We start from the raw sequence: 23,027 nt of genomic DNA, 5'->3' as shown, positions 1-23,027 counted from the left end.
TGAAGCTGTGTGACCTGCACAAGGTTAACAAGTGGACTTCACATGGCAGAGCAGGAATTCGAACCCTAATCTCCCAGGCTCTAGCCCAACAGTCAAACCACTATACCAGACTGGCTCTAATATATGTATAACCCCTTACAAAGCAGCATTTAGGGTTTGCATTCTCCAGACATCTTAACTGGGCAAGCTGGCAGGAGCCCTTCTGGAATACACATTTTCTGCAATTTTGGCTCTAGGTCTTTTATCTTCCCTTACACTTCTTGAGATTGGGGACTAGGTGGAACACAACTCTAAAATGACTTCCCCAGAACAAGGATCTGTTAAGCATGCCAGTTTCTCCTTTATCTGGGCTTTATATACCAAACAAAATGCCCCTATGACAAGATTGGCCAGTTATACCATAACACATTTGCTACGTTTGCTATATTCCACAAGATTCATTGGTTTATTCAGAATTGGGACATCAAAAAGTTGATCTGCAGCATACTAGGAATAGAGGTACTGTATTGACTGTATTTCAGCCAGTTTGTTAGCCAGGAAATGTAAATTGCTCAGGGTTTCCGTGACTGAGTAGGGATTCAGACACTGCTTTGCTGAAGTCCTAGTCCAACACAGCTATGCCACACTGATTCTCATTTCAGCCCAAAGAATGTATTCAGTTATCAGCATATTTTGGGTTAAAGCTTTTCCTACCAATAGTCAAACCTTAAGAGTAGCTATTTCTACCCTATCAGGACCACAGAGGCTCCCAACCCATTTGACATAACCTACTCCAACCTAGGCAAAGCCAAGACAGTAAATGGAAGAGGCTGGGGCTTACAACCTTTCCCTTCAAAATTGGTGAGCAGGTGGTTTTCCTATCCTTCCCCAACACAGAATATCTATTATTTCCAAACACTTGTGTTGCTGCAATCCCAAACTTAGGCTGTGTTTTAGCAAAGTTAATTGTACTCCAACAATGGGGAACTTCCCCATTGTACTTCCAAAAATAGTTTAAAATGTAACCCCCATAAAGTAGAGACAATGTTGAAGGATGATTAGACTAAATCACCCTACTTCTGGAGCCTTAAAAACAGCTCTGGTGACATGGAGTAGTTCCCCCCGACACACATACACACAACTAATGAGCTAGTAGCATGAAGAACCAGACAGGTGAAGTCTATGGTGTGCATCTTTATTTGAACTGTTCCTTTAAGTCAGTGTACAGTTTTGCCCCCACTGTATCCCGTTTACATACTGGCACCAAATCTGTGTAAGGATTCCCCCTTGGAAGAGGGAGGGGGTAGACTGTAAGCCTTCACATCTGGATTGGGAAGAAGAGAAACATATACAGCCCATTATTATTATTTTGCTTGACCTAAAAAAGGGAAAGGGGGAATCAGAAGAGGACCATGTGGGGTTTTTTGTTTGTTTTAAGGCGCAAGATACAGAAAGACACTTGTTGGATTAAATGATTTACATATAAGCAATACTTTCCAAGAGGACCAGAAAAAGTATTTCTGCTTCTAGACCTGGGCTGTTGCCTTCACAGAGGCTGGTTTAACTTCCTCTCAATACAATATTTGGAATGACTATTTAAAAAAGAACACAAATGTACAATCAAAGTCCTCAGATGCATTGTAGAACTTTGGGGGACGTTTCGCTCCAACACTTTTTTTTAAAGACTGCTGCTGTCAACTTTTCACCGTTCCAGTTTTTATATCCTGAGTCAAGCGCCAAAAAAACACAAATAAAGCCATGCCAATCTCAACTCTTGTTTAACGCGCAGTTATGGGGTTTTTGTCAAAAAAGAGAAATGTTATTGTGGTAACTAGTCCTGTTTTAGAAGCATTTGCGGTGGACGATGGAAGGTCCAGATTCATCATATTCCTGCTTGCTGATCCACATCTGCTGGAAGGTAGACAGGGAGGCAAGGATGGAACCTCCAATCCAGACAGAGTATTTACGCTCAGGTGGGGCAATGATCTGTGGGAAGAAGATGGGAGAAACTGTCAGAAACCAAACAAGATTAACAAGCCGGTGGGGCTTAAAAGCTAGAAGATCTAGGTGCTCCATGAACACTTTGAATGACCTTTGACCAATCACATTCCGCCTGGCCTACCTCACAGGGTTGCTGTGGGGATAAAACAGACACTGGGAGAGCCACATATGCCATCCTGACCTCATTATTGGGATAAGAAATGTAATCAGTGAAATAAAAACTAAATTTACAGCCATCCAGAAGGCTTTAGGCCTTACATTGTCCACCTAGGAACATGGTGGCACTCTTGGTCAAGATCAGATTGCAGGGGAGCTTTGTAGGTCCCAAACCCCACTGTTATTTTGCCTAGCAGAGAGCCATCAACCAATAAAGCTGCAAATGGTATTTTAAGATCACTCATCCAGACATCAGAGCCGCTGATGGAAAAATATATACAAAGAGGCCATTGTTTTGCTTCTCTTGCTGCAGCAAAGCACAGAAACACCCACCTTGATTTTCATTGTGCTGGGTGCCAGGGCTGTGATCTCCTTCTGCATTCTGTCAGCAATGCCTGGGTACATGGTGGTACCACCAGACAGGACAGTGTTGGCATACAGATCTTTACGGATATCCACGTCACACTTCATGATGGAGTTGAAGGTGGTTTCGTGGATGCCACAGGATTCCATACCTGCCAGAAGATAACAAGATAAATGTTTTAAGAGCCAGGGAGAAGACCGTGTGATTAAAACAATTCATGGAGATCTATGCTCCCAGGTGTAGGTTTCAGGGCTACGCCTGAAGGGAACAGGCATCTAAAAACGTACCCAAAAAGGATGGCTGGAAGAGGGCTTCTGGGCACCTGAACCTCTCGTTGCCAATGGTGATCACCTGACCGTCAGGGAGCTCATAGCTCTTTTCCAGGGACGAACTGGACGCAGCTGTGGCCATCTCCTGCTCGAAGTCCAGCGCAACGTAACACAGCTTCTCTTTGATGTCACGTACAATTTCTCTCTCAGCTGTGGTGGTGAAGCTGTAGCCTCTCTCGGTCAAGATCTTCATGAGGTAGTCGGTCAAGTCACGGCCAGCCAAATCCAGACGGAGGATGGCGTGGGGCAGGGCGTAACCTTCATAGATGGGCACAGTGTGGGTGACACCATCACCAGAGTCCATCACTATACCGGTGGTACGGCCAGAGGCATACAGGGACAGCACAGCCTGGATGGCAACGTACATGGCAGGAGTGTTGAAAGTCTCAAACATGATCTGGAAAGATAGAAAAGGAAGAACCACTAATAGTTAAAAACTTGGCAGGCAATGGTATATGCAGATCATGCTCACAGGTCCAGCTGAGCCACTGTAAAGGTCAGCTCATGCTAGTCAGGTATGAAGCTACACCACACAGTCCATGTTGTTAAAAAGGGTGCTCCAAGTTGCATAGGGTCATCCCACCCCTGTCCCAGTATCTCACAACACAGGAAATGTTACAAAAGTCACTCAAACACAAGTCAAAGTTAGTTGAAAGAAAAAGCAGATGCTTATGTGATGCTAGCAAGTCAGAAGGAAAAGAAAGCCAATCTGGGAAAGAGCAGATAAAAACCTTTCAGGTTCCAGCAAGAGAGATTCAGACCAGAAAGGAAACCCCTGGAGAGAGGAGCAAAAAAAGGAGAAAGGTGAACAAAAAGAATGGAATACCAACAGACATCCTTCTTACAGATCGGAGGAAGAAGGGCTTTGAAGTGTGATGCGTATACAAACCTGTGTCATCTTTTCTCTGTTGGCTTTGGGATTCAAGGGAGCCTCTGTCAGCAGCACAGGGTGTTCTTCAGGGGCAACTCTCAGCTCATTGTAGAAGGTGTGATGCCAGATCTTTTCCATATCATCCCAGTTGGTGACAATACCGTGTTCAATAGGATACTTCAAGGTCAGGATGCCTCTTTTGCTCTGTGCCTCATCACCAACGTAGCTGTCTTTCTGGCCCATACCAACCATCACACCCTGGAAGGAAAAGCAAGGAAAGCCATCAGGGCTGAAACATTTTCCAACTTTCAATGTGGTTATACTTAACTTTGTGTGCCTGGTGGGCAACAAGCATGAAAGCACTACTTTTTGAAGATCAAGGGAGGCTAGAATGACAGGTCACATTTGCTCAGATCACAAAACTCCTCATAACAGCTGGTGCATATTTTCTTCAACCCAAAGGGACAGTTGTCATTTGCATTCTGCTTTTCCATATGGGCAGGGACTTAGCTCTTCAATAAGGCCAGTCCTTTAAGCTGGCTTTAACTCACTTCCTATGGCTGCTATTACAGTCTAATCATGTAAACAACCACTGTTGGTGGCCAAAGTTAAAAACATTTCTGGACAGCCAAGAAAAGCTTCTGTGAACTGGAAAGAGGGGCTTTAACAGGAGCAGATCAGTTTTGCACAGAAGGCCTCAGGTCATCTCTCCTTATTTTCCAGTTGCAGGGCTGTAAACAACCCTCCATTGAGTTCTTGAGGAAGGCTTACTCAGAGCACTGAACAAGAAGAGCAAAACTGCTTCAGATCAAGTTCACGAAGTGGTGTAAATGTGCCTAGTGCAAACTAACAAGAACTATAGTTTTTTTGTGTGGGTTTTTCAGCCATGTTCTATAAGAATTTATTCGTGATGTTTCGCCAGCATCTGTGGCTGGTATCTTCAGAACTGCTTATGATTTAGCAATTTGCTTCCAAGGCTGCAGAGCTGCACTGACTTGAATTGAGAGGGCCATGACTAGCAAACCAGGGCCACAAGCTCCATATAGTGGGTTTGGTTCCAGGAGCCGCATGGATACCAAAATCTGTTGATGCTCAAATCCCATTAGATACCATAGATAGTAAAATGGTGTCCCTTATATAAAATGGGAAAATCAAGGCTTTCTTTTTGGAAGTTACTTTTTTTTTTAAATGTTTTCAAACTGTGAATGCTTGAGTCCGTGCATAAAGACTCTGTGGGTAAGGAGGACCGACTGTACCTGGTGTCTGGGGCGACCCACAATAGAAGGGAATACGGCACGAGGAGCGTCATCCCCGGCAAAACCAGCTTTGCACATTCCAGAGCCATTGTCAACGACGAGCGCAGCAATATCATCATCCATGGCGATCTTTAAAAGGGAAGAGGAAACAAATAGCAGTTAGGAGTTTGGTTTTCATCAGTTGACACTTCTCTCCTGCAAGAGCTCCTGCAGATTTTCATTTCCGGCTTAGAGCCACCTGAAGACAGATGCGCTAGAGAAGGATCATCGCCGCTACCCCACCCGCTTCCTCCCCAGCTTCCTGTTTTGTCACCACCCAGCACTTCGCATTCTGCGCCACTAGAGGGTGCGCACTGCGCCGCTGTGTACAGATTTGGGACAAAGGAAGTCCTCCGCTCCAGTCCCACGTTATTACCATAAAAGGCAATGGTTAGAGCAAGGCAAGATCTACAGCCAGCTTTGGGGGAGCCTCATCTGGAGGCCACGCCCTTCCTCCATCCCACCCCCTTTTTGGGGGGGAAGAGAATGAGAGCCATGAGCATATGTCTGGAAGCCACTCCCAGAGACAGAGAGCCTTGTCTGGAACACCCATTTTAGACAAGACAGGACCTTCCTGGCCAAAAGCAAGACCAAAACTAGGGCAAGATCTCCACACCCATTAAAGTGAAGCAGCTCCTTCCATGCCCCACCCGGCCTGAGAACGCCAACTTGCTCATCTCGTTCATCTTGCAAACCAAGTTTATGCAAAAATAGCCCACAGCCCTTTTAAGTAGGGCTGAATTAAAATTTCCTGAAGTCGTGACATCAGCCCCTTTTCACTAAGAAGAGTGTGCAATGTGCATTTCTCACAGGGTTATTAATATGAGCAAGGAAACGCACGGCAAGGAAACTATGGGGAGGAACCGGATTAAGGAGCGTGGAAGGAACAGTCCTTGATTTACAGCCAAAGCCTCTGAAAGGTGCACCATTCGCTGCAGCAAGGAAAGGGACAGATAGGGCTGGCTGGTCAATTCTTTTTAAAATGTGGATTTTCCACCCTTCTTAGCTCCCAGTGCATCCTAAAAGAGGGATCAAGGAGTGAGGAGTAGTGCTTGCCATTGCTACACCAGGAACCTTTTAAGTAAGTGAAGGCAAAGACCAAGACAAAGAATTCTCCCAATGCATGCAGAGGCTCCCTAAAAGGGGACAATTTTTGGAGAAGGGGGGAATTAGGAGACTCTGGGGTCCTCTAGGGAGGCATCTGCCCCCATAAGAAGCAGCCAGGCTTCTTCTCTTCCTCCTCCCCTTCTTCCAGAAGGATCCAGCTTGACTTCAAGGAAACAAAGAGCCCCCTAAACTGGGGGAGGGGAAGCCCTTCAAGCCCCTCATGGTTGATCTCCTTCCCCTCCCCAAAAGGCACCTCCTTCCTCGGTCTCCCACCCACCCTCCTATACCCATGTGCTCTGCCCATCATGATACAATAGAAAGGCCACCATAGGAAGAGGCACCCCTCCCTCTTTTCTTTCTGTAGTCACACCCAACACCAAGGTCTGGATGCTCTTGACTTGAGAAGGAAGAAAGGGAGTGCAATTCTGAGCATGCCACTTTTGCCCCTTAAAATGGATATTCTGCAAGGAAAAACAAAGCAGCCCCAAACCAGGGGGAAGTTGCTTGTGTGTGCTTCTCCTCCTCCTTTTAACAAACCCACCAACCCTCCCAGGTTTTGACCACAAATCCTCTTAAGGAAGGGGCCCATGAGTAAAAGCAGATTAGCGCAAGTCCGGAAATCCAGCAACTCACAAGACACCATTGTGCCAATGTGTTAAGAGAAAGAAAGAAGGTGGTGGGTGGCAACTGTGACCAGAGTTCAAAATGTCCCTGAGGGTCTTAAGCAGGTTACAAAAAGGGCTTGCCAAAAGGCCAGCCCCATCTCTCCCCCAGGAGCCACTTCTGAGCACCTTCTCCTCCATGCAAGGTTTGCTCCTTTGCCTCTAAAGGCTGGCTGGGAGATCCCATCATCCCCAAAAAGAGGAAGAGGAGAAAGAGAAGCTGGGAGGCTCCAGACCCATGCTCTCCAAAGAAACCCTTCTGTAGCTCTTCATTTCCCCAACTTTTCTTCCAAAGCTGCCCAATGGACACGAAACCTCCTTTGCACTTGACCAGAAATACAAGATATATCTACCTACATTATCTAGATAGACAGATCTAGGTATATATAGTATATACCTATACTTCTATCAATCTAATATCTAGCTAGATTTGTATATGTAATATCTACATAGATGCACATATCTATAAATGTGTGTTGTGTGTATGTGTGTATGCATATCACACACACACACACACACACACACGAATGCATGTTACAAAGAAAAAACCAGCACAGTCACAAAACCAGGAAGCCCCAACTGTGGGACTCTTTCCCTGGGCAGCAAAGCCCCATTCAAGGCTATGGGGCTTACTCCTGAGTAGGACCACTCCCCAAAGCTCCATGTCAACCACGCCTTGGGTCCACATGGGACAACAGCCCCCCTTTGGAGACCCATTGCCATTCACTTTTCCATCAACCCATATAGATGGATAGATAATGCAATACACACACACACACACATATAAACTGAGCCCAAACTCATCCCGTATATTATATATATGTATGTATATATATATACACACACACACACAAACTTAGATATCTAAGTGTGTATATATATATATATATATACACACACACACACACATATGTATATAATGCAGAATGAGTTTTGCCTAATATATGACAGTTTATATATCTAAATTTATACATATATGTAGTATGTATCTACAAACTTAACTATATATATATATATATATATATATATATATATATATATGCAAGATGAGTTTTGGCTAAGAGAGTGTGTGTGTATATATATATATATATATAATCTATTTACAAACCTAGATGAATAGGTATCTATATATATTTAAAATGTAGGATGTGTATTGGCAAGTTTATACATATATATATATATATAAATCAAAAAGTTATATATCAACAATTTATATCTAAATACATAAAATATATCTAAACTTACAAACTTAGATAGATAGATCTAAGTTTGTATTGATAATGCAGGATGAGCTTTGGCTAAGTGTGGCTGAATTTTGCAGATACGAGCAATATATAGATATATATATAGTCCTCATCCTGCAAAACTCAGCCGCGCTTCGGCTCCCCTGCAAACCTCGGAAATCCCGGGGCAACAGCGTGCATAGGGCGATCCAGAGACACTTCTCTCTTGAGTTAAGTCTCAAAGGTGCTCCAAGAGGTCTCTCTCAATAGAGAGCGGCTGCATTAAGCCAGGCTCCCCCCGCACAGCCCCCTCCCTGGCTTACCTTGGATTGGGGAAGAGTGCTGGAGCCTGGTGCTGCTGATGCTTCTGCTGCGTCTGGAGGGAGCGAGAGGCGCGTAACGGCTGCGTCCCGGGCGCCGCGTCGCTGGGTTTTATACGGGCGGCGCAGCGGCGCTCTCTCCATAAAAGGCAACTTTCGAAACGGCGGCTCCTGATTGGCTGAGGCGCCCTCCTGCCTCCCCTCCCTCCCTCTAGTCTCCCTCATCATTCTACATTGCAGCAGAGTCATAGTTTATTTTTCCCTTCTCTTCCCTCCCCCCTTTCTTTCTTTCTTTCTTTCTTTCTCTCTCTCTCTGCAAATATATCTATATGACAAAAACAGAATAGAGGGTTGCTTCCCTAGGTCTCCCTTTGCACCCCATTGAAAGACCCATCTATCTAGGGACCCTCCAGAAAGGACTTTCTTTTGCATTTCATTCATCACCTCAATGGCCTTCTTCCTCTCTTTTTTTCACCCACTAATGGCATAAATAACTCTTTCGACTACACCAAATGCATCTTTGCACCTTTGGACTGAGCTTCTCACATACCAATGGCATATATATATATATATATATATATATGCCTGGCTTTCCACTCCACTAAATGCATCTGAAGAAGTAGACTTAAGTCAACCAAAGCTCATACTGCCAACTTCTTTCTTTCAGTTTGTCTCGCTCTACATACTGATTTTCCTCCCCTTGTTGTTGTTGTCGTGTGCCTTGGAGTCCTTTTTTGACTTATGGCCAACCTGTCATAGGGTTGCTATTGCCAATCCTGTGAGGCTGAGAGAGTGTGACAAGCCCAAGGTCACCCAATGGGGGTTCTTATGCTCCATTTGCCACTCTCCAAAGTCATAGTCAATGACACCATGATGGCTCTCAAACTTTGCACAAAGTCTATATGGGATGATGGCACAGGCCCTGGAGGTAATAGGTAGTTCTTCATGCCCTTTGGACTGGCATCGATCTCATTGTTTGATAGCCTAAGGGGAATGCTTGGTGCTTCTCCCTGCAACACACATAAAACACGCAGGCACCACACAGGCACATGCACCCGGCTCTTTCTTTGTCACACAACCCAGAACAGTGTTGCCAGATTCCCCAGCAATGAGGAGCGCATGAAAGGCTGCCAGGTTCCCGAAGCACGCAAGGAGCCTTTCATTGAAACAGGTTGTGTGATCCTGGGAACATGGTTGGGGAAGCCAGAGTCATTATGAATGGCTGGCCAGGCCTTTCTTTGAGACCTGAGCAAGACGGGGCACTTGAAATGCCTGGCTGTATTTACAGAGGGATTTACTTCCCACTAAGCATACATCCGATGGCACCGCAAAGCTCCTTTGAACTGCCTAATATTAAAACACACACATACAGTCCATCATTGATGCCAGGCATTTTGTTGTTGTCGTGCCTTCAAGTCGTTTCCAACTTATGGCAAGCCTAAGGCGGTTCGATCATGGGGTTTTCTTGGCAAGATTTGCTAAGAGGAGGTTCGCCATTGGCTTCCCCTGAGGCTGAGAGAGTGTGATTTGCCCAAGGTTACCCAGTAGGTTTCATGGCTGAGAGGGGAAATCAAACCCTGGTCTCCAGAGTCATAATATACAGATGCAAAGGGATCTAGTAGCAGCTTTGAGATTAAGTGAAAGAAAACCTGGTAGTCTGAGCTTTCCTAGACTTGAGCTTACTTTCTCAGTAGCCTGAGCTTTCCTAGACTTAAGCCTACATGCTGAGATGCATGGATTGGACGGTCAAGCTTTCCTAGACTTGAGCCTGATTATGTAGGTTCAAGTCTAGGAAAGCTCAGGCTACCATCTTTCTTTCAGTTAGTCTCAAAGCTTCTATTAGATCCCTTTGCCTACTGAGAAAGTAGGCTCAAGTCTACCAAAGCTCATCCATCTGAGGAAGTAGGCTCAAGCCTACAAAAGCCTATGCATATGAGGAAGTAGGCTTAAGTCTAGGAAAGCTCATTTATCTGAAGAAGTAGGCTCAAGTCTAGCAAACTCATGCATCTGAGGAAGTAGGCTCTAGGCTACAAAAGCCGATGCATCTGAGGATGTAGGCTCAAGTCTAGCAAAGCTCATGCATCTGAAGAAGTAGACCCAAGTCTACGAAAACTCATGCATCTGAGGAACCGGGCTCAAGTCTAGGAAAGCTCATGCATCTGAGGAACTAGGCTCAAGTCTACCAAAGCTCATGCATCTGAAGAAGTAGACCCAAGTCTACAAAAACTCATGCATCTGAGGAACTAGGCTCAAGTCTAGGAAAGCTCATGCATCTGAGGAACTAGGCTCAAGTCTACCAAAGCTCATGCATCCGAAGAAGTAGACCCAAGTCTACAAAAACTCATGCATCTGAGGAACTAGGCTCAAGTCTAGGAAAGCTCATGCATCTGAAGAAGTAGACCCAAGTCTACGAAAGCATCTGAAGAACTAGGCTCAAGTCTAGGAAAGCTCATGCATCTGAGGAAGTAGGCTCAAGTTTACCAAAGCTCATGCTACCAGCTTCCTTCTTTCAGTTACTCTCACAGTTCCTACTATGTCCCTTTGCCTACTGGTTTTCCAGACTAATGTGGCCACCTCTCTGAATTGTACCAGGCATATGTGAAGCTGACTTCCTGGCGCTTAGGCTGGCAGGCTTAGCCGCTTTCCCACTGCGCTCAAAGGGGCCTCCTCTCCATAAAGGAGGCAGTCCTAAACTCAGCTAACTGGGCAGTGATTTGAAGTCCCAGACAGGTTTAGTTTCGGGGTGAGTCTGTGGGTGGGATTGCAAGGTAAGACAGCCTGATTCTATCTACACCTTGACTGGGAAGGGAGTTGCGCTGAAACCAAAGCTGAGAGGCAGACAGACATCCCTTTGAAAGAAAGGCATGCCTGGATTTGCACAACTGTCACTTTTTGAAACTGCCACAAACTAAGCGCATGAGAGACAGTGACTGTGGAACAGGTTGTCACAGTTGCTGTAGATCTGTTTGCATTGATGTCCCCAGTGCATCCCCTTCAAATGACCTATGTAGAGGCAGCTCTAAATAAAACAGACAGGCAGTGACACTACCAGCATTAACTTGAGAGGGAGGTGGGGTCCAAATTTCAAAACATTATATATATGTGTGTGTGTATGTGTATAGATATAAATATGGTCAGTCTTTCTCACAAAGACATCAGGACACTGGAATGGTCTTTCAAAAGAGAGATCCAGGTTCTACATTCTGAGTTTGAGACTGGATCGTGGACATGGGTTGAAACACTATGCTATTCATAGTGGTGTTCTTTGGGCTAGTGCTGGTCCACAAGGCATTACCTCCTGGTCCGGATTGAGACAGTTGTAGCTAATGATTACAAATACAGTGCTAGTCCCTGGCGCATTGAAGGTGGAGGGAGGATAATAGCTGGTCGCTCACATCAGATAGGTTTGGGAGCTGTAGTCCGAAAAGTAACTTTTCCAAACTCTGGTCTAGCAGGGCTTTTCTGATAAGCCATTCTGACATTCTGAAACAAGAGAGTATGTCTTAAAATGTACTTGCGTGAAGCACAGAAGGGGCTAAATTTGGATTTATTTTCCAAATATATATGTACGCATACACATACACAAATACATATACGTATTTATTTATTTTAAGAGAACACATTTTATTTACTTTTAAGCACAGAGAAGGTTTTGTCAATTTGTCAATTTTGTCAATGCCAGCAAATTGCGTGGAGAGTCCTTCAAATAGCAGTATGCACAGTCCACTCCTGAACATATTCACTCAGGAGTAAATTCCACTGTATTGACTAGAGCTTACTCCCCCGTAAGAAGGCTGGAGACTGGAGTCCTAGCATCTGTGTGAGCACATTTCTCAAATGCAAACTGCATCGTGCACACGATGTCAGTCAGCCTTACAATAACCTCGTCTTACTATTCACTGCGATAATGCAGAGGGAGAACGCAACAAAGCTCCCTGAAGGCCACCTTATGAATTCATGACAGATCTGAAGGGGGAATGTCCCCCGCCTCACAGCTGACATTCTTTAGCTGCTGTGCTATGCCAGTTCTCCCTTCATTAAGTGGAGAACATATATGATTGCTCTTCTTGAGCAGAGTTCTGCCAAGTTCCTGGGTTTCCAGAGTTATTTGCACTTTGTCACAATGCTTTCATGGGATTCTGCACCTTTGCACTTTCCTCCTTCTCCATACATGGCAGTGGCGTCCCTAGGGTTAGCGTCACCCGGTACGGTAACTCATGGTGTCACACACCTTCCATTGACCTCCTCCCATTTCACACCATACAGAACCCTCGGTCATGCTCTTTTCTTAACACTGGATTAAAAGAATGTGGTGAAGTAATACATTTTATTGTATTGTATTCTGTGCGGGACGGAAATACGATTTACAGACAGGTGCTATAGCACTGAAATGGTGCATGCACATAACGATCAATTCCAATGTGGTAATGATTCATTCATGGATGTGTGAGGAACGCAATCACAATATTGTTCGTGGATTATTGCACAATTGTGTGGTTGCACAAAACTGCGTTAGCTTTCACTACCGCAGCTATTGCTGAATTGGCCCAGGTGTGATAATCTCCTAAAACAGATGTAATGCAGAGCTCATGTCCTGAGAGGCTGAGCCATGAAACAGGAGATTCTGCGCACAAATATGCTCACATGCACTTACGTTCAAATATATGTTCCATAAACTCAGTAAGCAGCTTTATGCAAACCTCTTTCTCTCACGCACCTTCCCGCCTGTAGCAGGAGTGTATTAATACCTCCATACCATCTGAAATATTTTCAAAGTGTAGGTGCTGTAGGCTATATCTCAGAGGAAGGAACTGGCAAAACCAGATAGCCCTCTTGTCTATCCCCAATTTCTATTCACTTTTGTCTTTTAAAAATGCACCAAATTCCTCCCCAGACACTGGGCATGGAGGCGTGTGTTGCAGCAACCACAACATTGCAATTTCTTTAGGGGGATGCCGGCAATCCTACAGACCTTAGAAATTACTGTGGATGGCTCACATGCCACACTTTTCCTATCCCTGTTTACAAGGATTATATATGGTTAGATTTTGTTGTTGTTTCTGTTGAAAAGTGAAGGTTTTCCTTCTACCAATAGTTCCAGGCAGCTAGCACTGCCTAAAATACAGTAATGTATTTTACTTATAATTTGTTGTTGTGTGCTTTCAAGTCATTTCATAAGGCGGCCCTATTGTGGGTTTTTCTTGGTACAGGATTTATTCAGAAGGGGGTTGCCATTGCCTTCCTCTTTGGATGAGAAAATGTGACTTGGCCAAAATCTGGGGGTTTTCATGGCCAAGCATTTCGAAACATGGGTTCCTGGATTGCTAATCCAACACACAAACCACTACACCAGTGTTTTTCAGGATGTATGATATGTGGACCAGCAGCAGTTATTGTTTTCCAGTGTTTAGTGTGAAAGGGCCCAAGAACAAGTGCGGGAAACCTGTATCTTCAGCTCAGATCAATTGTGGCCACTAAGGGCCATTGTTTTCAGATGATGGGGTTGTAGTTCAACAGCTGGGGATCTGTAGTTTCTCCAGTCTTGCACCAGAAAGTTATAGTACTAGAACTGAAAAATGGACCAGAAATAAGAAGGAGCTGTGTGGTTTGTACACAGCCATGAATTGTTTCTTTTTCTTAACTTTATCTCTCTTTGGCCTGATTGTTGGGCCCCTTCGCTCATGGAAACTGTCGGTGACTAGATGCATATTGGCAACTCAGGCAGTGTTGACAGCTAGCTTCCTTTTGCATGTAAAGAATCCATCCCAAGTTGCATTGCTCTCCATTTTTTCACTGAGCACTCTGGGAAAGGAACCCATGCTGTCCAACTCCCTTCCCAGAATGGCCTTATCAGAGGATGGCTGAGCTTTTGCTGGTGACAGCAGTGATATAAGGGTTATGTGCAAAATCCTCTAGCAAAATTCTTCAGCATGACTTTAAAACATCTGTGAAAGTAATGATGCTTATGGCAAGTTTACAGCACTACCAGATAAGGAGAAGAGCTACAAAAGGTGCAGTCTTCCCCCCAAAACTTTTACAAGCTGCAAACAAGAAGCCAGTGGAGCTTTGAAAGCTTGCAACAAGTATATTGTGCATTTTGGTTGGCCAATAAAAGTATCACTGTTTGGTGAGGTTTTGTTTGAATTAACTAAATGGCCAACACAGCTACCCCTGCATGCAAGCTGCAAAGATGCCCTACTTTGGATATTGGAGATGGCTGGGTGGCTGGGTAGAGAGAGCTCACAACATTCAGCTAGATTCTAGGCAGGGATCTAATAGCTCTGGGACCTCTAACCCACACAGTTGGCCATCAGGACCAACTCTTACTTGAAACAGACGTCACAGCAGGGAACATGTCTCTATTCCCTAGGCAACTGGGGAAACAACCCTTGTGTTATCATGCTGTGTAGCAACAAGGAAGCTAGGCAACAGGGACATCCTAAGGCATTTTGCTACCTGAGGTGGAACAACAAAAAGCATCCTTCCCTCCAAGTCATGGCACATAGCTCTCAAGGCCAACCTGGCACCCAAGGTAGAAAACCATACCAGCATCTCTCTCCAGCTCCATTTCAGTAACAGAAGTACAATATTCTGTAAATAATAACCAACCATTTGCTGCCTTTTTCTGTTCTCTCAAATCTGCCGCTTCACTCAACCTAATGGTGGGACCAGCCCTGATGAGCAACCTAAGCATCACAACACAAGAGCATTGCAGTATTTGTGCCTTTTTTCTTAAATGATGCCATTAGCTTGGAGGGCTTCAAAGACAATTTAGAACAGGAGTTGGGCAGTTAGTGTCCAAAGCCCTCTGCAAGCAAGTTGGTCAGGCCTCTGGTAACAACAATCTCTACTGCAGTACTGGAGTTACTGTATGGGTTCAATCCTTGGGACCTTTTGAGTAGCAGGGATGCTGGTTATCGCCTGTCACCACCACACCTGGTTTGCCACCACCACACCTGGTTTCCTTGTTCCCTCTGGGCTTTGTGATGGCTACAGAGAAAATTGATTTCCCCAGTGAGAATATATAGCTGCAAACTCTTGTGTTTAAGTGTGTGCGCACATTCAAGAATCGGAAGAGCATTTTACAGCCCTCCTTTGGAGGAAGGGCTTAGGAATTGTCATGATAAACACCTGCATTTCAAGATTTACAACTGGACTTCTCCTCTCCTTGCAGCCCACTAGGAAATGAAGCAGGGGAATAAAACACAGAGGGGAAAAGGGGTTTCCCCCAATATTCAACTCAGTGGTCTTAGCCTAACTTAGCCTCCTATTCTGGAATAATAACCATCTTGGCTAGTAGTACAGGTTTGTTGTTACAATGATTGACAGATCACTGCAAAATAAATGTTGCATTATATTCATTACAACAATATTTTCCATATTCTCACCCACCCTTCTAGGTCTGCATAATCTAAGACCAAACCTTCCTGAACCTACTCTGGGAATTAATAAGGTCTGAAACGTATTTGTTCTAAGTCCAAAATGTAATTAAGGAATAAAATAAACCTTTGTGGATTCTAAGAGGGCAAATATCAAGATCTGGTAGCTGACCAAAATTAGTTTTAATATGCCACCACTCATGAATTCAGAATGCTTTCCTGGTAGATAAGATCAGAGTAGAAAAGTCAAACAATATCACTTACTGTCTGGGGCTAACTGGCAGCCTTTTGACTCTATTAATATACTGTGTCCTGCCATTCATCCATTGTGGGCTTGCTTTTTTTTGACGGCAGGATTAGCAAGCATCCCTTCATGTTCAGATAAGGCAGAATTATAAATAAGCACCCGCCTTAGCTTTATATGGTGAGAGAAAGTATGAACTCAATCCAGGATGATTTAATGCTATGATATGGGTTAGCAGAGTTTGTGCATAGTACAGTGGATGGCCTTAAGGGACCTTCGTGGGATTCTTCGTCTGGATTCTTATTAGAATTTGGAACATTCCAGCTTCCATTCTAGGCTGTTTTTTAAAAGTTTCTAGTCCTCGTGAGTCAATTTAAAAGGGGACAAAGAAGAAGAAAAAACAGCTCAGGAAGAAAGCACATAAAATGTTGTACAAATGTGTTGCTCCCTGAACATTCATGATTTCTATATCTATGCAGTATATATTTCCAGAAGGCTTAAGGTTCTCTAGTAGACATAGTGAAGGATGCCCCTTGCATTCCTACCCATCTCCCACCTTCCTCCTTCTCCTTCTTCTTCAGCCTTACACGCGACCCCTTCCTTCTACATGGCTGTAATGGCTGTGTTTGTTTATGTATTTATATCTTGCTTTTCTGGATTTAAGGCATATTCAAAGCAGCATACAAAATGATTCTGACTTTGATATCTACTGCAATATCTTTACGTTTGAGGAGCTTTATGGCTGTACTTCCAAATCTTAGTCTCCTTCATGATTTCTGCCATCTCCATTTTGATTACAGACTGAGCTTCGGGGAACAAAATATTTAATTGTTTCAATGCCTTCATTGTCTACTATAAATTTATGTAAATCATCTTTGGTCATTATTTTTGTTTCATGTTTAGATACAGCCCTGCTTTTGCACTTTCTCCTTTAACTTTCACCATTGGTTGTTCCAAATCTTTGCCAGATTAGAAGTCTTAGGGCCCAGAGATGGATCTCCCTTGTTTGCTCTATGACTGGTCTTGCTGCTGTCATGCTGGTGCCTTGGGCCAGTCTCTGTCCTGGCCTTTTTGTTTGGGGTTGGACTCCTGCTGTGCCTCCTGGCTCTAGGCCTGGATGACTGCTGGCCAACTGGTTGGAACACAGGGAGCTCTCTCTGTTGGTGTGATGTCCTCCTTTCACCCAGGAACCCTCAAGCAGCCTTGCACATGTTGGTAAAATTGACCTAGTTCTTCAACCTTGTGCTGGACAAGCCTTGGGATCAGAGCAAGTACCTATGGCAGAGAGCATCCACCCACCCACCCCAGACCACAGAAGGTGACAGATTTGCAGTAAAGATGCAGACACCATATTTTATTTGTTTAAATGCAATACATGTAAATTACAACAATTCACAAGAAGGGTAGGGAACTCTTTTCAGACAGAGGGCCAAATTTGTGTTCAGAGAAGTTTTCAGGGGCCACATTCTGCTGGTAAGCAGAACTAATGGCAAAAGAGACGAGCTCAAGAAATCCACATCATTTAGATTAAGGCTCTCATGGCCAGAAATTTCAACCTTTTAGAATGGCGGGACGGATTGTACAAAAATTGGAGAACCACCCAACAGTTATATCATAGGAACAGAGTCCCAGAGAGCCAGATTGAATGGTGGTCAGGCAGGCTGTGTTGTAAATGGCTACCTGGTATCACAATGGAGGGCTCCAGATGTTTTAAGGAGAGTATACTATGGATTCATTGCCCAAGTGGACATCATCTGGACAGCTTGCACCAGAACAGGTTCAAGCATCGTCTGGACCCTCATCCAAGTGGATATGGGGAGAATGTTTTATATGGCTCATGCGGCCAACCCCTTGGGTCCATGTTTGCTAGTCCATTTTAATAGGGACTCATCTCCAGCCTAGTCAAGTGGGAACTTGAGCCCTGCACTACCCATCTTGGGGTCCATGTGGACTGGAAACCAGATGTGGTGCGTTTGGGGCTATGTGTTCTGGAGATTCAGTCCAGTCACTTCCCCTGCAGATGCAAGGCAGAGGTAGTGGCGCCTCTTCCTGCCGATACTTCCTCTTCTCATTCCCCCTCTTGTCTCATGAAAGATGTTCTGCTTCTATATGGCAATGTGCTGAAGTCAGCTGTTGGGCTCTAAAGTGGAGGAAGCTGCAGCAAGATCTATACAAATTGACGGGAACCAAGACGAGGTTGGTGGAAAACAAAACCTTACCCAATAAGTGTCCTAAAGAATTGTCAGAAACATGAGGCAATCAGAGATGACAGCCAGTTGTGGGCCATATTTGCTGGGAGGTTTGGAGAGTTGTAGTATAAAATAGTAAGTTTCCCAAGCTCTGTCAAAAGAACCCAGACTGTTGGAAGACTTTGTGCATATGTCTCCCAAGTCTCTGATGAAAGAGATAACACATTGCTTCTGGACTGAAGGCAAGATCTCTCTACTTTTAGACCATGTGAATGTAAAAATGATCAGCCCTTTCAAGAGTCTACATCTCCTGTTTCTGCATGGTTTACCCTTCTGGCCATGTTTCTTTTGTAAATCTGCTGTCTCTGCGTAGGAGAAATGACCCAATCTCACCAATACAGAGAGACGGTAGTGCTCCTCTCACAAACCAAAGAAAAGAAGTAGTGACTCTTGCAGAGTTTGGTCAGGTCATTTTTTCATGGGACAGGTAATATTTTTATTTTTTGCCCCACTGTGTGGGAAGTGGTGATGCAATCCGGTCACAGTCAATGGACAAACACAGCAGAACTTAACCACCCTCGATGGAAGAAGAATGAAAAGAGGCAATTGAAGCCAGGGAAATAAATCACACAGAGAAACAAAAGACAGCCTCCTCTGTGGGCTGGTACTTTCTGCTTCCAGCAGACTTTAACTGAACTCTGCTTAGCAGCAGGTAAAAGTATTGCTTCATTTACAGTATTCCAAAAGTAGATTTTCTTTGTTCTGTTCTTTCAGAAATAATAATTCTTTCTGGTGAAGGCCTCCTTTAATAGGAGGTGATGCTGCCTTTGCATTTAAGCATCGTAAAACTGCTGGGAAGGTAAAATTCACCGTCTTGAAAATCTCTGCAATTTCAAATTTATTATTTCAAGCAGGTTTCTGGCCTGTATTGCTGCAAATATAGGTTTTGTGAGGACCTTTCTGGGCAAATCCCAGAATACCTTAGAGGTTGTCCCACCTCCTTATAGCACTGGATCTATGCCTTTGGTTCTTCAGATGTTTTGGACATCAACTCTTAGAAGTACAGCCAGCATAGCCAATGGTCAGAGCCTGTGAGAAATGAAGACATCTATAGTGCTAAAACCTGTGTGATGCTATCCCCAAATACACAGTCCCTGTCTATGAGTTCTGACTTACTTGGAAACCAATATTAACTGGGCTGACCAGCAATTCTGAGGAAGAGCCATCTGCACCATTCTGGAAACTGGGAAATATTTATATGCAAAATACAAACAGAAAGAGTGAAGCTTTCAAACTTGAATTCACTATACATCGGAAACAACTTGAAGGCACGCAACAACAAAGTCACCTTGGAACCCATATATACAGAAAAGCGGTATATAAATTAATCAAAGAAACAAACACACACAACTGGCTTTGTTGTTATGACACATAGATGAAAGATGTAAAGGAGTAGCCATGAAAAGGGCCATGGCTGGCTGGCTGGCATCCTGAACAGTGGCACTCTACATTGCAACACACTGTTATAGGTCTCACTTCTAGTCCCTTATTGTGTAGCTAACACAACAAAGAGGAACCCACCAGCAACTTCAGAAAAGGGAACCGTTCTACCATATGTTCCAGGCAAAGCCAAAGAGACACCCTCTTTGCTTGCCACAGACCCCAGCTGCTCAATAGTTTCCTGTTTCCTTTTCTCTTGTTCTGTGCAACATCAAATGAGAACAAAATCTTATTGGCCAATCTCAGATACAACTTTCTATCACCATCTAAGGCTTATTTCCTGCATGAAAAAGGAAACAGGTTGTGCTAAGAGCCGCCAATGGGCAATTTCCAAAGTGTGTGTTCTTCTGTGGGGACATATTCAGACATGGGGTAACTCTGGATCATTAGGCCAAAAGCGAATGACCCTCTGGCCTTAAATGAAGACCTTTCATTCTGAGTTCATATCTGCACTATGGACATAAACTGGTTTATAGCAAGGGTAGCTAACCTGGAGCCATGCAGATGTGGTTGGACTGTAACTCCTATAATTTCTCACCATTGGCTGATGGAAATCACAGTCCAACCACATCTGGATGGGCACAAATTGCGCACTGGTTTAATGAATCATTCTCTGGGAACCTGTAGTCCTATGAGGTAGCAAAGGATTTTTAATTCTCACTCACCTGCCCACATTCACACAAATATAGCCCTCAGGATACCTTATCGGAGAAGTCAGCATAGCACAAACCTGTGGATCTTCTTTGTTAACAAGAATCTCAAAGTCTCCCAGTCAGAGCCAAGTGAAAACTCGGGACAGAATAGAACATCTGCATGGAAACGGAGACAAAACAGATCAGGAATGGAACTAGATGCAAAATGATGACTCAGAAGCAGACCCAGGTTCAAAATGGTGACTCAGAAGATGGAGCACAGTGCCAAATAGTTCCTAGCGGTGGTGATGGAGCCAATTACTGTTCCCAGAAGCTAGTCATAGACATAACCTGCATAAACCAAGCCAAATCTCTTTCTGACTCCAAACACTAAAGCTGAGCAGCAGAACCACACAAAGACCAGGTCAAAGGAAGTTAGTGAATGGTAATATCTTGCAGAGGTGAAACACCAAGGCTGAGAAAGGCATGGTACAAAAACACCATGTTTGCATTCTCCACCCCTTTAAATTTAAATCTTACATTTCATTGCTATTATTAAACCGTTGGGAATGCCAAAATACTGCACACAACTCTCTGTGATCTACCTTTAGATTGTCATCTACTTCCTCCCAGCCTCTGCATTAGAGAAAGATATAACAAATTAACTGGTATGAAAGTGAAACAGGGGATGTACCAAGAACACGTCTTTGCTACTAAGAAGGTCAGGGAGAAGCAGTGGGAAAATGATATTAGCTTGAGAAGTTCATAGCTTGACATTAAGACCAACACTGAGTTGGTAGAACAGGGAACTTGAAACTGGGACTTTCCAGATCTCACACCTGGGCATTTTGCTGCTCATACTATCTGCCACTTACAGCAGATCAAACACATGTTACTCCTAATTCATGCTTTTTCACCATCTAATTGAGTTAGTCAGAAACAATAATGGGAACCTCATTGCCCTGTTCTTGCCATGAAGGCCAATTCCTGCCTTACCAGCTGGCATTCTGTTGGCCAAGAATAAAGGAGGCCAAGTTAGGAGAAGAGGTATCCAGCAGTGAGGACTGTAAGAGGCATGATGTTTTAGAATGGGTTAGTTGCCACCTCAACAACTTAACAGAGGATAATCTTGCCATGTCCTTCTTGGCTTATAATGGAGGCCCAATCCAGAGCATACTTCTTCATGAGTGGAATTCATGCCACCAGATGGGCACTATTTCCCTGGCTCTGGGATACTGTTTGCACACAATGCTGCTTCTTCTCCTGGGCCTCACATGGGTGGGCCTGGAGCAGAGAGATGGGATTAGTCCAGATGCTTCAGCTTCATGAAGGATAAAGCTGGCAATGGCTACTAGTCACATGAGCTATCTATTATCCATGTCCTCTGGCCTACCTGTGTCACAATCCCCCAACAAATGTCCATTTGATATTCACTGGAAGAAGTTCTCATCTGCAAAGACAGCACCTACACATAAAGGTCGTAAGTCAATCAACATCTCTGTTTGCATATAGGACAGGGTTGGGAACCTGTGACCCACCTGATATTTTTGATAACGTCTCCCATAATCCTATGCTGTCTGGAACTTCTGGGAGTTGAAACTCAGAGCTTGAGGCAGGTGTTCTCTGCATGCATGAAAACTCCTGTCAATGACTGTCAAATCAGGAGAGCATGGTAGCAGTGTGCAATGCAACAAGAACAGCCTCACACCTGTTTCTGTGCACTCATTCAGCCTATGGAGGAGGTGATGTGTAATGCCCCCCCCCAAGGTTCAAGGTTACTTCTCCTATCTCTGTTCTTATCCATGTGCTGCATACAAACCATCATCTTCTTGCACACAATCTGAGAAGTTAAAAATGGAAGCAAAGCCAATTGAAATCATATAGCTCTATCTGTGCCATCACCAACATCATTTACTTCTGTGCAAAATTTCCAGCTGCCTTTCTGCAATGATACTTCAGGGCATAATAAGCAAAGGCCTCATCCATCTGCAAAACTGTCTGCCAGCCTTTTTGAAAAAAATGAGTAATCAAAATGTTTCATCATCAGAAAACATTTTAAAGCAGTCTTATCATGTCACCGCCATCCCTGGGAAGGCCTGTGAGAGGAAGAGGTGTAGGTGAAATGGCATCAATGAAGCTCTAGCTGCCATAGGATGCTAGATATGAAGATTAGATGCCCTTCAGCCTTTTACCTGATACCCCCTTCTCTCCGGAGCTTATAAAAGTTACTTTTTTGGACTACAACTGCTATAAGCCCTCAGCCAGCATTGCCACTGGCCAGGCTGGTTAGGAGATTTAGGGAGCTGTAACATTCCCTAGCTCTGCAAATCTCCAAGGCCACCTTTCAGCATCACATGGGGCAGATAGGACTTTTGAAAGCTCTCCCACATTCAAAAGGAATCCAACAACTAACTTCTTGCAGAGACAACTAATGCACTAGGGAGGACATGAAAATATTGTCCTTTTTGTCATTTGATATACCAGTCAAAGTGCAATCCAACCTGATAAGGGTTGTAGCCCAATACACCTGGAAGCTGCAAGGAATGGGGGCACTGCTTTAAAGGCTATGTCCCCATTTTAAAAAGAAAATGCGGTAAAAGATCCATCTTTAGTCTTTTTTTTTAAAGCATCCTTTGTTGTCTTGAGACCTTGCTTTTTCCTTTGACTCCCCAAGTCTCTGGATCTCCTTTTTGGTTGTAACCCTGCCTATCTGACCTCCTCTCCTCTCCATAAATGGAGACAAGTCTCTCTCCAGCCCTGGAAAGCAAGTGAGGGG

The 23,027-nt window shown here is 44.2% G+C and overlaps 2 protein-coding genes across 5 annotated transcripts in view; one reads left to right on the top strand and one right to left on the bottom strand.

Moving 5' to 3' along the window:
• Nucleotides 1–23,027, top strand: part of FSCN1 (fascin actin-bundling protein 1) — a 77,609-nt gene that overhangs the window by 1,934 nt on the left and 52,648 nt on the right. The window lies entirely within an intron of this gene.
• On the bottom strand, nt 1,159–8,412 carry ACTB (actin beta). Its single transcript, XM_089540248.1, has 6 exons — nt 8,311–8,412; nt 4,957–5,085; nt 3,719–3,958; nt 2,788–3,226; nt 2,470–2,651; nt 1,159–1,965 (listed from the first exon to the last, which is right to left on the bottom strand). Exons 2-6 carry the CDS (start codon nt 5,077–5,079, stop codon nt 1,822–1,824), a joined length of 1,128 nt encoding a protein of 375 aa, XP_089396374.1. The 5' UTR covers nt 5,080–5,085; nt 8,311–8,412; the 3' UTR covers nt 1,159–1,821.

The sequence above is a fragment of the Sceloporus occidentalis genome, unplaced genomic scaffold (assembly GCF_023333645.1).
Source record: "Sceloporus occidentalis isolate IW3139 unplaced genomic scaffold, rSceOcc1.0.p SCAF_10, whole genome shotgun sequence".
Taxonomy (NCBI): Eukaryota; Metazoa; Chordata; class Lepidosauria; order Squamata; family Phrynosomatidae; genus Sceloporus; species Sceloporus occidentalis.
This window is presented reverse-complemented; position numbering and strand designations above follow the sequence as displayed.